Raw genomic sequence first — 14,774 nt, 5'->3', positions numbered from 1 at the left:
TTTTTTGAAGGGGTAACCAAGTAGATGAGGGCAGTGCAGTTGATGTTGTCTACCTGAACTTTAGCAACGCCTTTGACAAGGTACCACATGGTAGGCTGTTGTATCAGGTTAAATCTCACGGGATCCAGGGTGAGATATCTAAATGGATACAAAATTGGCTTCTTGACAGAAGCAAGAGGGTTATTGTAGACACTGTCTCAAACTGACCATTTACCCAGTACAGTCAGATGCTCGAGGAGCAAGAAGCTACTTCAGAGGGAAATCAGGAGGGCTAAAAGAAGACATGAGGTTGCTTTGGCAGACAGAGTGAAGGAAAATCCAAAGAGCTTCTATAGGTATGTTAGGAGCAAAAGGATAGTGAGGGATAAAATTGGTCCTCTTGAAGACCAGAGTGGTACACTGTGTATGGAACCAAAAGAGATGGGGGAGATACTAAATGGTTTTTTTGCATCCGTATTTACTGAGGAAATGGGCATGGAGTCTACGGAAATAGGGCAAACTGGTAGGGAGGTCATGGAACCTTTACAGATTAAAGGGGAGGAGGTGCTCGCTGTCTTGAGGCAAATCAGAGTGGATAAATCCCCAGGACCGGACAGGGTATTCCCACGGACCGTGAGGGAAGCTAGTGTTGAACTTGCATGGGCCCTGGCAGACATATTTAAAATGTCAGTATTCACGGGGGAGGTGCCGGATGATTAGAGGGTGGCTCATGTTGTTCCGTTGTTTAAAAAAGGTTCCAAAAGAAATCCGGGAAATTATAGGCCAGTAGGTTTGACGTCGGTGGTGGACAAGTTATTGGAAGGTGAGATAAGGGATAGGATCTACAAATATTTGGATAGACAGGGATTTATTAGGGAGAGTCAACATGGCTTTGTGCGTGGTAGGTCATGTTTGACCAATCTATTAGAGTTTTTCGAGGAGGTTACCAGGAAAGTGGATGAAGGGAAGGTGGTGGATGTTGTCTACCTGGATTTCAGCAAGGCCTTTGACAAGGTCCCTCATGGGAGGTTAGTTAGGAAGGTTCAGTCGCTAGGTATACATGGGGAGGTAGAAAATTGGATTAGACACTGGCTCAATGGAAGAAGCCAGAGAGTGGTTGTGGAGGATTGCTTCTCTGAGTGGAGGCCTGTGACTAGTGGTGTGCCGCAGGGATCGGTGTTGGGTCCATTGTTGTTTGTCATCTATATCAATGATCTGGATGATAATGTGGTCAATTGGATCAGCAAGTTTGCTGATGATACAAAGATTGGAGGTGTAGTGGACTGTGAGGAAGGTTTTCAAACCTTGCAGAGGGATTTGGACCAACTAGAAAAATGAGCTGAAAAATGGCAAATGGAATTTAACGCAGACAAGTGTGAGATATTGCACTTTGGAAGGACAAACCAACGAAGAACGTACAGGGTAAATGGTAAGACTCTGAAGAGTGCAGTTGAACAGAGGGATCTGAGAATACAGGTACAGAATTCCCTAAAAGTGACGTCACAGGTGGATAGGGTCGTAAAGAGTGCCTTTGGTACATTGGCCTTTATAAATCGGAGTATCGAGTATAAAGGTTGGAGTGTTATGGTAAGGTTATATAAGGCATTGGTGAGGCCGAGTTTGGAGTATTGTGTACAGTTCTGGTCACCTAGTTACAGGAAGGATGTAAATAAGATTGAAAGAATGCAGAGAAGGTTCACAAGGATGTTGCCGGGACTTGAGACGCTGAGTTACAGAGAGAGATTGAATAGGTTGGGACTTTATTCCCTGGAGCGTAGAAGATTGAGGGGAGATTTGATAGAGGTGTATAAGATTTTGATGGGTATAGATAGAGTGAATGCATGCAGGCTTTTTCCGCTGAGGCTAGGGGAGAAAAAAACCAGAGGGCATGGGTTAAGGGTGAAAGGAGAAAAGTTTGAAGGGAATATTAGGGGGGGCTTCTTCACGCAGAGAGTGGTGGGAGTGTGGAATGAGCTGCCGGATAAAGTGGTAAATGCGGGGTCACTTGTAACATTTAAGAAAAACTTGGACGGGTTCATGGATGAGAGGGGTGTGGATGGATATGGTCCAAGTGCAGGTCAGTGGGACTAGGCATAAAATGGTTCGGCACAGACAAGAAGGGCCAAAAGGCCTGTTTCTGAGCTGTAATTTTCTATGGTTCTATAATCCCATGTCCCTCACACTGGATCAGACTGTGAAACATCACCCAGTACAGTCAGAATATAATCCCATGTCCCTCACACTGCATCAAACTGTGACCATTTACCCAGTACAGTCAGAATATAATCCCAATCCCTCACACCGTATTAGACTGTGGAACATGACCTAGTACAGTCAGAATATAATCCCATGTCCCTCACAATGTATCAGACTGTGAAACATTACCCAGTAGAGTCAGAATATAATCCCAATCCCTCACACTGTATCACTGTAAAACATCACCCAGTACAGTCAGAATATAATCCCATGCCCCTCACACTGTATGAGACTGTGAAACATTACCCAGTACAGTCAGAATATAATCCCAATCCCTCACACTGTATTGGACTGTGAAACATTACCCAGTACAGTCAGAATATAATCCCAATCCCTCACATTGTATTGTACTGTGAAACATTACCCAGTACAGTCAGAATATAATCCCATGTCCCTCACACTGTATCAGACTGTGACCATTTAATCAGTACAGTCAGAATATAATCCCATGTCCCTCACACTGTATCAGACTGTGACCATTTACCCAGTACAGTCAGAATATAATCCCATGTCCCTCACACTGTATCAGACTGTGACCATTTAATCAGTACAGTTAGAATCTAATCCCAATCCCTCACACCGTATTAGACTTTGGAACATTACCAAGTACAGTCAGAATATAATCCCAATCCCTCACACTGTATCAGACTGTAAAATATTACCCATTACAGTCAGAATATAATCCCATGTCCCTCACACTGTATCAGACTGTGACCATTTAATCAGTACAGTTAGAATCTAATCCCAATCCCTCACACCGTATTAGACTTTGGAACATTACCAAGTACAGTCAGAATATAATCCCAATCCCTCACACTGTATCAGACTGTGAAACATCACCCAGTACAGTCAGAATATAATCCCAGTCCCTCACACTGCATCAGACTGTGAAACATCACCCAGTACAGTCAGAATATAATCCCATGTCCCTCACACTGTTTCAAACTGTGACCATTTACCCAGTACAGTCAGAATATAATCCCATGCCCCTCACACTGTATCAGACTGTGACCATTTACCCAGTACAGTCAGAATATAATCCCAAATCCCTCACACTGTGTCAGACTGTGACCATTTAATCAGTACAGTCAGAATATAATCCCATGTCCCTCACATAGTATCACACTGTGAAACATTACCCAGTACAGTCAGAATATAATCCCAATCCCTCACACTGTATCAGACTGTGAAACATCACCCAGTACAGTCAGAATATAATCCCATGTCCCTCACACTGTATCAGACTGTGAAACATCACCCAGTACAGTCAGAATATAATCCCATGTCCCTCACATAGTATCACACTGTGAAACATTACCCAGTACAGTCAGAATATAATCCCAATCCCTCACACTGTATCAGACTGTGAAACATCACCCAGTACAGTCAGAATATAATCCCATGTCCCTCACACTGTGTCAGACTGTGACCATTTAATCAGTACAGTCAGAATATAATCCCATGTCCCTCACATTGTATCAGACTGTGAAACATTACCCAGTACAGTCAGAATATAATCCCATGTCCCTCACACTGTATCAGACTGTGACCATTTACCCAGTACAGTCAGAATATAATCCCATGCCCCTCACACTGTATCAGACTGTGACTGTTTACCCAGTACAGTCAGAATATAATCCCAATCCCTCACACTGTATCAGACTGTGACCATTTACCCAGTACAGTCAGAATATAATCCCAATCCCTCACACTGTAACACTGTAAAACATTACCCAGTACAGTCAGAATATAATCCCAGTCCCTCACACTGCATCAGACTGTGAAACATCACCCAGTACAGTCAGAATATAATCCCAATCCCTCACACTGTAGCAGACTGTGAAACATCACCCAGTACAGTCAGAATATAATCCCATGTCCCTCACACTGTATCAGACTGTGACCATTTACCCAGAACAGTCAGAATATAACCCCATGTCCCTCACACTGTATCAGAGTGTGACCATTCACCCAGTACAGTCAGAATATAATCCCAATCCCTCACACTGTATCAGACTGTGACCATTTACCCAGTACAGTCAGAATATAATCCCTTGTCCCTCACACTGTATCAGACTGTGACCATTTACCCAGTACAGTCAGAATATAATCCCATATCCCTCACACTGTATCAGACTGTGACCATTTACCCAGTACAGTCAGAATATAATCCCATGTCCCTCACACTGTATCAGACTGTGACCATTTACCCAGTACAGTCAGAATATAATCCCATGTCCCTCACACTGTATCAGACTGTGACCATTTACCCAGTACAGTCAGAATATAATCCCAATCCCTCACACTGTATTAGACTGTGACCATTTACCCAGTACAGTCAGAATATAATCCCATGTCCCTCACACTGTATCCGACTGTGACCATTTAATCAGTACAGTCAGACTATAATCCCATGTCCCTCACACTGTATCAGACTGTGAAACATCACCCAGTACAATCAGAATATAATCCCAATCCCTCACACTGTATCAGACTGTGACCATTTACCCAGTACAGTCAGAATATCATCCCATGTCTCTCACACTGTATCAGACTGTGACCATTTACCCAGTACAGTCAGAATATAATCCCATGACCCTCACACTGTATCAAACTGTGACCATTTACCCAGTACAGTCAGAATATAATCCCATGTCCCTCACACTGTATCAGACTGTGACCATTTACCCAGTACAGTCAGAATATAATCCCAATCCCTCACACTGTATTAGACTGTGACCATTTACCCAGTACAGTCAGAATATAATCCCATGTCCCTCACACTGTATCAGACTGTGACCATTTAATCAGTACAGTCAGAATATAATCCCATGTCCCTCACACTGTATCAGACTGTGAAACATCACCCAGTACAGTCAGAATATAATCCCATGTCACTCACACTGTATCAGACTGTGACCATTTACCCAGTACAGTCAGAATATAATCCCAATCCCTCACACTGTATTAGACTGTGACCATTTACCCAGTACAGTCAGAATATAATCCCATGTCCCTCACACTGTATCAGACTGTGACCATTTAATCAGTACAGTCAGAATATAATCCCATGTCCCTCACACTGTATCAGACTGTGAAACATCACCCAGTACAGTCAGAATATAATCCCATGTCCCTCACACTGTATCAGACTGTGAAACATCACCCAGTACAGTCAGAATATAATCCCAATCCCTCACACTGTATCAGACTGTGAAACATTACCCAGTACAGTCAGAATATAATCCCATGTCCCTCACATTGTATCAGACTGTGAAACATCACCCAGTACAGTCAGAATATAATCCCATGAGCCTCACACTGTATCAGAGTGTGAAACATCACCCAGTTCAGTCAGAATATAATCCCATGTCACTCACACTGTATCAGACTGTGACCATTTAATCAGTACAGTCAGAATATAATCCCATGTCCCTCACACTGTATCAGACTGTGACCATTTACCCAGTACAGTCAGAATAAAATCCTATGTCCCTCACACTGTATCAGACTGTGAAACATCACCCAGTACAGTCAGAATATAATCCCATTCCCCTCACACTGTATCAGACTGTGACCATTTACCCAGTACAGTCAGAATATAATCCCAATCCCTCACACTGTATCAGACTGTGACCATTTACCCAGTACAGTCAGAATATAATCCCATGTCCCTCACACTGCATCAAACTCTGACCATTTACCTGGTACAGTCAGAATATAATCCCATGTCCCTCACACTGTATCAGACTGTGACCATTTACCCAGTACAGTCAGAATATAATCCCAATCCCTCACACCATATTAGACTGTGGAACATTACCTAGTACAGTCAGAATATAATCCCATGTCCCTCACAATGTATCAGACTGTGAAACATTACCCAGTACAGTCAGTATATAATCCCATGTCCCTCACATTGTATCAGACTGTGAAACATCACCCAGTACAGTCAGAATATAATCCCATGTCCCTCACACTGTATCAGACTGTGACCATTTACCCAGTACAGTCAGAATATAATCCCATATCCCTCACACTGTATCAGACTGTGACCATTTACCCAGTACAGTCAGAATATAATCCCATATCCCTCACACTGTATCAGACTGTGACCATTTACCCAGTACAGTCAGTATATAATCCCATATCCCTCACACTGTATCAGACTGTGACCATTTACCCAGTACAGTCAGAATATAATCCCATATCCCTCACACTGTATCAGACTGTGACCATTTACCCAGTACAGTCAGTATATAATCCCATATCCCTCACACTGTATCAGACTGTGACCATTTACCCAGTACAGTCAGTATATAATCCCATGTCCCTCACACTGTTTCAAACTGTGACCATTTACCCAGTACAGTCAGAATATAATCCCATGTCCCTCACACTGTATCAGACTGTGACCATTTACCCAGTACAGTCAGAATATAATCCCATGTCCCTCACACTGTATCAGACTGTGAAACATTACCCAGTACAGTCAGAATATAATCCCATGTCCCTCACATTGTATCAGACTGTGAAACATCAGCCAGTACAGTCAGAATATAATCCCATGTCCCTCACACTGTATCAGACTGTGACCATTTACCCAGTACAGTCAGAATATAATCCCATGCCCCTCACACTGTATCAGACTGTAACCATTTAATCAGTACAGTCAGAATATAATCCCATGTCCCTCACATTGTATCAGACTGTGAAACATCAGCCAGTACAGTCAGAATATAATCCCATGTCCCTCACACTGTATCAGACTGTGACCATTTACCCAGTACAGTCAGAATATAATCCCATGCCCCTCACACTGTATCAGACTGTGACCATTTACCCAGTACAGTCAGAATATAATCCCAATCCCTCACACTGTATCAGACTGTGACCATTTACCCAGTACAGTCAGAATATAATCCCAATCCCTCACACTGTATCACTGTAAAACATTACCCAGTAGTCAGAATATAATCCCAGTCCCTCACACTGCATCAGACTGTGAAACATCACCCAGTACAGTCAGAATATAATCCCAATCCCTCACACTGTATCAGACTGTGAAACATCACCCAGTACAGTCAGAATATAATCCCATGTCCCTCACACTGTGTCAGACTGTGACCATTTACCCAGTACAGTCAGAATATAATCCCATGTCTCTCACACTGTATCAGACTGTGACCATTTACCCAGTACAGTCAGAATATAATCCCAATCCCTCACACTGTATCAGAGTGTGACCATTTACCCAGTACAGTCAGAATATAATCCCAATCCCTCACACTGTATCAGACTGTGACCATTTACCCAGTACAGTCAGAATATAATCCCATGTCCCTCACACTGTATCAGACTGTGACCATTTACCCAGTACAGTCAGAATATAATCCCATGTCCCTCACACTGTATCAGACTGTGAAACATCACCCAGTACAGTCAGAATATAATCCCATGTCCCTCACACTGTATCAGACTGTGACCATTTACCCAGTACAGTCAGAATATAATCCCATGTCCCTCACACTGTATCACAGTTTGAAATCCTACCTTCTGCGCTGAGGAAGTAATCCTTGGCGTTTGTGCTGACATTGTTTTTCACGATGCAGGTGTATATACCACAATCTGACACTTGCATATTTTCAATAAACAATGTGCTTTTGTCAAATTCCATCCTTATATGTGAAGTGTTAAAAATTTCCTTCTTGTTTCTTTTCCACTCGATGCTGTTTGATTTTTTGGAGTTTATTATTATGCATCGAAGCTCGACGGGATTTATTATCTTGGCGTGATTCTGAACGAGCATTGGTGGAACCAGCTGTTCTGTCAAAGCAGAACATCACAAATCAACCTTCAGGATATATCTCACTCGCAAGTGGGAAGTCTGCAGCTAAAGGATTACTGACAGTAAAGGAGAAGTACATCCAACAAAGATGTTTTTGAGCTGCTTCTGTCGACCAGAGAGTCTCATTCTGCGTCTCACCCTTGACGTCTAACAAGGCCCATCATTGAGAGGCAGGCGCTACACTGGAACCACACACAAAAGCTGCCAGTCAGCTGGTTGGCTGCTGTTTTTGTCACTGCTAGTTGTTGGCAAGTAGCCATAGCCACTGGTTATTGAGGGTACACATGCAACCCCCCGCAGAACTTTTACACAATGAGAAATAGGAACAGGAGGAGGCCATTCAGTCCATTGAGCCTGCTCCACCATTCAACAGGATCAAGGCTGATCATCGAATTCAATATCCTGATCCCCCTTCCCCCCATATCCCTTGATCCTTTTAGCCCCAAGGACTATATCTAATTTCTTTTTGAAATCAGACGTTTTGGCCTCAACCACTTTCTGTGGGAGTGAATTCCACACATTCACCACCCTGTAGGTGAAAAATTTCTCCTCACCTCAGTTCTAAAAGGTTTATCCCTTATCCTTAAACTATGACCCCTAGTTCTGGACTCCCCCACCATTGGGAACATTCTTTCTGAATCTACCCTGTCTAACCCTCAGTTACTAGTGGTGTACCACAAGGATCTGTTTTGGGGCCACTGCTGTTTGTCATTTTTATTAATGACTTGGATGAGGGCGTGGAAGGATGGATTAGTAAATTTGCGGATGACACTAAAGTCGGTGGAGTTGTAGACAGTGCGGAGGGAAGTGGCAGGTTACAGAGGGACATAGATAAGCTGCAGAGCTGGGCTGAGAGGTGGCAAATGGAGTTTAATGCGGAAAAGTGTGAGGTGATTCACTTTGGAAGGAGTAACAGGAATACAGAGTACTGGGCTAATGGTAAGATACTTGGTAGTGTGGATGAACAGAGGGATCTGGGTGTCCATGTGCATAGATCCCTGAAAGTTGGCACCCAGGTTGATAGGGTTGTTAAGAAGGCGTATGGTGTGTTAGCTTTTATTGGTAGAGGGATTGAGTTTCGGAGCCAGGAGGTCATGCTGCAACTGTACAAAACTCTGGTGCGGCCGCATTTGGAGTATTGCGTACAGTTCTGGTCGCCGTATTATAGGAAAGATGTGGAAGCGTTGGAAAGGGTGCAGAGGAGATTTACCAGGATGTTGCCTGGTATGGTGGGAAAATCATATGAGGAAAGGCTGAGGGGCTTGAGGTTGTTTTCGTTAGAGAGAAGAAGGTTAAGAGGTGACTTAATAGAGGCATACAAGATGATCAGAGGATTAGATCGGGTGGATAGTGAGAGCCTTTTTCCTCGGATGGTGTTGGCTAGCACGAGGGGACATAGCTTTAAATTGAGGGGTGAGAGATATAGGACAGGTGTTAGAGGTAGGTTCTTTACTCAGAGAGTAGTAAGGGCGTGGAATGCCCTGCCTGCAGCAGTGGTGGACTCGTCAACGTTGAGACCGTTCAAGTGGTTATTGGATAAACATATGGATGATATTGGAATGGTGTAGATTAGAGGGGCTTTAGATTGGTACCACTGGTCGGCGCAACATCGAGGGCCAAAGGGCCTGTACAGCGCTGTAATGTTCTATGTTCTATGTTCTAACCCTGTCATAATTTTATAAGTTTCTGTGAGACCCGCTCTCGCCCTTCTAAACTCCAGTGAGTATCATCCTAACCACTTAGTCTCTCCTCATATGACAGACCTGCCATCCCAGGAATCAGCCTGGTAAACTTTGACTGTATTCCCTCTATAACAAGGACATCTTTCCTCAGATAAGGACACCAAAACTGTACACAATACTCCAGATGTGGCCTCACCAACGCCCTATACAATTGCAGTAAAACATCCCTATCGCTATACTCAAACCCTCTTGCTATTAAAGCTAGCATACTATTTGTCTTCTTTACTGCCTGCTGTACCTGCGCGCTTACTTTCAGCGACTGATGCACAAGGACTCCAAGGTCTCGCTGAGTATCCACCTCTCTCAATTTACACACATTCAAATAATAATCTGTCTTCCTATTATTGTTACCAAAGTGAATAACCTCACATTTATCCCTGGTAGATAAATCCCCAGGACCTGATGAAGTGTATCTCAGGACATTGTGGAGGCTAGGGAGGAAATTGTGGGTTCCCCAGTGATGCGCGATTAAATCACTCGGGAGGCTGGATCGTACCCGGGAAATAAAGGCTTTTATTAGTAACAAGAATGGAGCATACTGCATAACAATACAATCCCAGACTAAGGGTCACTCGGCAGTGCAGTGACCTTTATACTCCTACAGGTAGGTGAAGCCAACCGGAGTGTACCACAGAACAATGCTAACAGGTGGAACACCCCAACCCTAACCCCAACAGTAACAACAGTAACATATGTACAAGTACCCATAGTGCTAACCATCTATGGTTCAGTACCCATAGTGCTAACCATCTATGGTTCAGTACCCATAGTGGTAACCATCTATGGTTCAGTACCCATAGTGGTAACCATCTATGGTTCAGTACCCATAGTGGTAACCATCTATGGTTCAGTACCCATAGTGGTAACCATCTATGGTTCACCACACCTAGCAGAGATATTTTAATCACCGACAGTCACGGGTGAGGTGCCTGAAGATTGGAAGATGGCAAACGTTGTGCCTTTGTTTAGGAAGGGCTGCAAGGAAAAGCCTGGGAGCTACAGGCCAGTGAGCCTCACATCTGTAGTGGGTAAGTTGTTAAAAGGTATTTTGAGAGACAGGATCTACAGACATTTAGAGACGCAAGGACTGATTAGGGACAGTCAGCATGGCTTTGTGAGTGGAAAATCGTGTCTCACAAATATGATTGAGTTTGTTGAAGGGATAACCAAGAAGGTAGATGAGAGCAGTGCAGTTGACGTTGTCTACATGGAATTAGCAAGGCCTTTGACAAGTTACCACATGGTAGGTTGTTGCATCAGGTTAAATCTCACGGGACCCAGGGTGAGGTATCTAAATGGATACAAAATTGGCTTGATGACAGAAGACAGAGGGTGGTTGTAGAGAGTTGTTTTTCAAACTGGAGGCCTGTGACCAGCGGTGTGCCTCAGGGATCAGTGCTGGGCCCACTGTTATTTGTCATTTATATGAATGATTTGGCTGAGAATATAGGAGGCATGGTTAGTAGGTTTGCGGATGACACCAAGATTAGTGGCATAGTGGACAGTGAAGAAGGTTATCTCGGATTGCAACGGGATCTTGATCTATTGGGACAGTGGGCTGACAAATGGCAGATGGAATTTAATTTAGGTAAATGCGAGGTGATGCATTTTGGTCGATCAAACCAAGGCAGGACTTACTCAGTTAATGGTCGGGCACTGGAGAGAGTTATAAAACAAAGAGATCTAGGGGTACAGGTTCATAGCTCCTTGAAAGTGGAGTCACAGGTGGACAGATTGGTGAAGAAGGCATTCTGCATGCTTGGTTTCATTGGTCAGAATATTGAATACATGAGTTGGTACGTCTTGTTGAAGTTGTACAAGACATTGGTAAGACCACACTTGGAATACTGTGTGCAGTTCTGGTCACCCTATTATAGAAAGGATATTATTAAATTAGAAAGAGTACAGACAAGATTTACTCAGATGCTACTGGGACTTGATGATTTGAGTTATAAGGAGAGGCTGGATAGACTGGGACTTTTTTCTCTGGAGCGTAGAAGGCTTTGGGGTGATCTTATAAAGATCTATAAAATAATGAGCTCGATAGTCAATATCTTTTCCCAAAGGTAGGGGAGTCTAAAACTAGACTAGGGAAATTATTGGAGAGGATTCTTCGAGACAGGATTTATTCCCACTTGGAAATAAGTGGACTTATTAGTGAGAGGCAACATGGTTTGTGAAGGGGAGGTCGTGTCTCACGAACTTGATCGAGTTTTTTGAGGAAGTGACAAAGATGATTGATGAGGGTAGGGCAGTGGATGTTGTCTACATGGACTTCAGTAAGGCCTTTGACAAGGTCCCTCATGGCAGCCTGGTGCAGAAGGTGAAGTCGCATGGGATCAGAGGTGAGCTGGCAAAATGGATACAAAACTGGCTTGGTCAAAGAAGTTGGACTTTAACCTGGTGTTGTGAGACTTCTTACTGTGTTCACCCCAGTCCAACGCCGGCATCTCCACATCTTGGTCAAAGAAGACAGAGGGTAGCAGTGAAAGGGTGCATTTCTGAATGGAGGGCTGTGACAAGTGGCGTTCCTCAGGGATCAGTGCTGGGACCTTTGCTGTTTGTAATATATATAAATGATTTGGAGGAAAATGTAACTGGTTTGATTAGTAAGTTTGCGGACGACACAAAGGTTGGTGGATTTGCGGATAGCGATGAGGACCATCAGAGGATACAGCAGGATATAGATCAGTTGGAGACTTGGGCGGAGAGATGGCAGATAGAGTTTAATCTGGACAAATGTGAGGTAATGCATTTTGAAAGGTCGAATACAGATAGGAAATATACAGTAAATGACAGAACCCTTAAGAGTATTGATAGACAAAGGGATCTGGGTGTACAGGTACACAGGTTACTGAAAGTGGCAATGCAGGTGGAGACGGTAGTCAAGAAGGCATACGGCATGCTTGCCTTCATCGGCCGGGGAATTGAGTTTAAAAATTGGCAAGTCAGGTTGCAGCTTTATAGAACCTTAGTTCGGCTGCACTTGGAATATAGTGTTCAATTCTGGTCGCCACACTACCAGAAGGATGTGGAGGCTTTGGAGAGGGTACAGAAAAGATTTACCAGAATGTGGTATGGAGGGCATTAGCTATGAGGAGAGGTTGGAGAAACTTGGTTTGTTCTCACTGGAACGACGGAGGTTGAGGGGCGACCTGATAGAAGTCTACAAGATTATGAGAGGCATGGACAGAGTGGATAGTCAGAAGCTTTTCACCAGGGTGGAAGAGTCAATTACTAGGGGGCACAGGTTAAAGGTGCGAGGGGCAGGGTTTAAAGGAGATGTACAAGGCAGATTTTTTACAGAGAGTAGTGGGTGCCTGGAACTCGCTGCCGGGGAAGGCAGTGGAAGCGGATACGGTCGTGAGTTTTAAGGGACGTCTTGACAAATACATGAATAGGATGGGCATAGAGGGATATGGTCCCTGGAAGTTTTAGTTCAGTCGGGCGTCATGGTCGGTGCAGGCTTGGAGGGCTGAAGGGCCTGTTCCTGTGCTGTAATTTTCTTTGTTGTTTGTTCGAGAGGGCATAGGTTTAAGGTGAGAGGGGGGAGATACAAAAGGGTCCAGAGGGGCAATTGTTTCACACAGAGGGTGGTGAGTGTCTGGAACAAGCTGCCAGAGGTAGTAGTAGAGGCGGGTACAATTTTGTCTTTTAAAAAGCGTTTAGACAGTTACATGGGTAAGGTGGGTATAGAGGGATATGGGCCAAACGAGGGGAATTGGGACTAGCTTAGGGGTTAAAACAAAGGGCGGCATGGACAAGTTGGGCCGAAGGGCCTGTTTCCATGCTGTAAACGTCTCTGACTCTATGACCTCTATGACTGAAAAAGATCCATTTATGTCAACTCTTTGCTTCCTATCTGCTAACCAGCTTTCTATCCATCTCAAGACACTACCTACAATTCCATGTGCTTTAGCCTTACATAGTGGTCTGTTATGTGAGACCTTGTCGAAAGCCTTCTAAAAATCCAAACAAACCACATCCACTGGTTCTCCTTGGCAACTCTACTAGTTACATCCTCAAAGAATTTCAATAGATTTATCAAGCATGATTTCCCTTTTGTAAATCCATGCTGACTTTGATTATTGCTCATACGGACTCAGAATGTTAACTCTGTTTCTCTCTCCACAGATGCAGGCAGACCAGCCGAGTTTATCCGGCTTTTCATGGGGGATGCAAACATAAGACACACGCAGGTTAGACTTTAGTATTATTCTGTGGCTCTCAGTAGTTACATTTACCTTGAACATCCAGTTGTACATAGGAAGTCTGATCTCCCTTCTCGAGGCCCTGGGTTTCCACTGGATTTAAAATGACTTCATAAATCCCGCTGTCCTGAGGTTGTAAATTTTGCAGGAGCAGTGAGCCGGTCTCTGAATCAAACGTGGCCCGCTGCTTAAATAAGGGGTTGATGTGCAAGATGGAGCTTGTGAAATGAATGATGATTTTGCGTGTTTTGGAGTTGAGGAAGTACCAGCGAACGACATCTTGGTTTTTAGGTTGGTATCCGACCAGGAGGATGGAGGAAAAAGCCTTCCGGATCATGTTGATGGGTTGGTTCATGCTGCTCATTCTCATGGTTTCTGGAAAAGATCAGTTGGTTGAGGTGAGAATAATTGATCCATGTGTGATGGTGGAAAAAACATTTCCACCAGGTTCCAACGTCTCCTGAAACATTTCCAAATGGTAGAAAAGAAAACATGGACATTGTGGCTAGCTATACTCAGAAGTGGAAAATAATTACTGCCATCAGCATAGAGGATCAGACATGAATAGAGGATCACATACATCAATAGAGAGTCACAGACATCAATAGAGGATCACAGACATCAATAGAGGATCACAGGCATCAGAAAAAAGGCAGATGTGACCATTGCTGCTGAAGCCATGAATATGGTTGGAGACAGAGAGCGGCTGGGAGGGAAAAAAGAGAGAGAAGGGTGTTA

The 14,774-nt window shown here is 43.8% G+C and overlaps 1 protein-coding gene across 1 annotated transcript in view; it reads right to left on the bottom strand.

Annotated features, from left to right (window-relative positions):
• Positions 1-14,380, bottom strand: part of LOC144486058 (uncharacterized) — a 116,326-nt gene extending 101,946 nt beyond the window's left edge. The window contains exons 1-2 of the mRNA XM_078204161.1: positions 14,070-14,380; positions 7,789-8,061 (exon numbers count right to left, since the gene is read on the bottom strand). Of these exons, the coding sequence (XP_078060287.1) occupies positions 7,789-8,061; positions 14,070-14,373 (577 nt within the window). The 5' untranslated portion in view covers positions 14,374-14,380. The remainder of the gene's footprint in view (positions 1-7,788; positions 8,062-14,069) is intronic.
• Between the last annotated feature and the right edge of the window lie 394 nt (positions 14,381-14,774).

The sequence above is a fragment of the Mustelus asterias genome, unplaced genomic scaffold (assembly GCF_964213995.1).
Source record: "Mustelus asterias unplaced genomic scaffold, sMusAst1.hap1.1 HAP1_SCAFFOLD_281, whole genome shotgun sequence".
NCBI classification, from domain to species: domain Eukaryota; kingdom Metazoa; phylum Chordata; class Chondrichthyes; order Carcharhiniformes; family Triakidae; genus Mustelus; species Mustelus asterias.
Note: the sequence above shows the minus strand (reverse complement) of the source record. Positions and strands in the feature narration are given on the sequence as shown.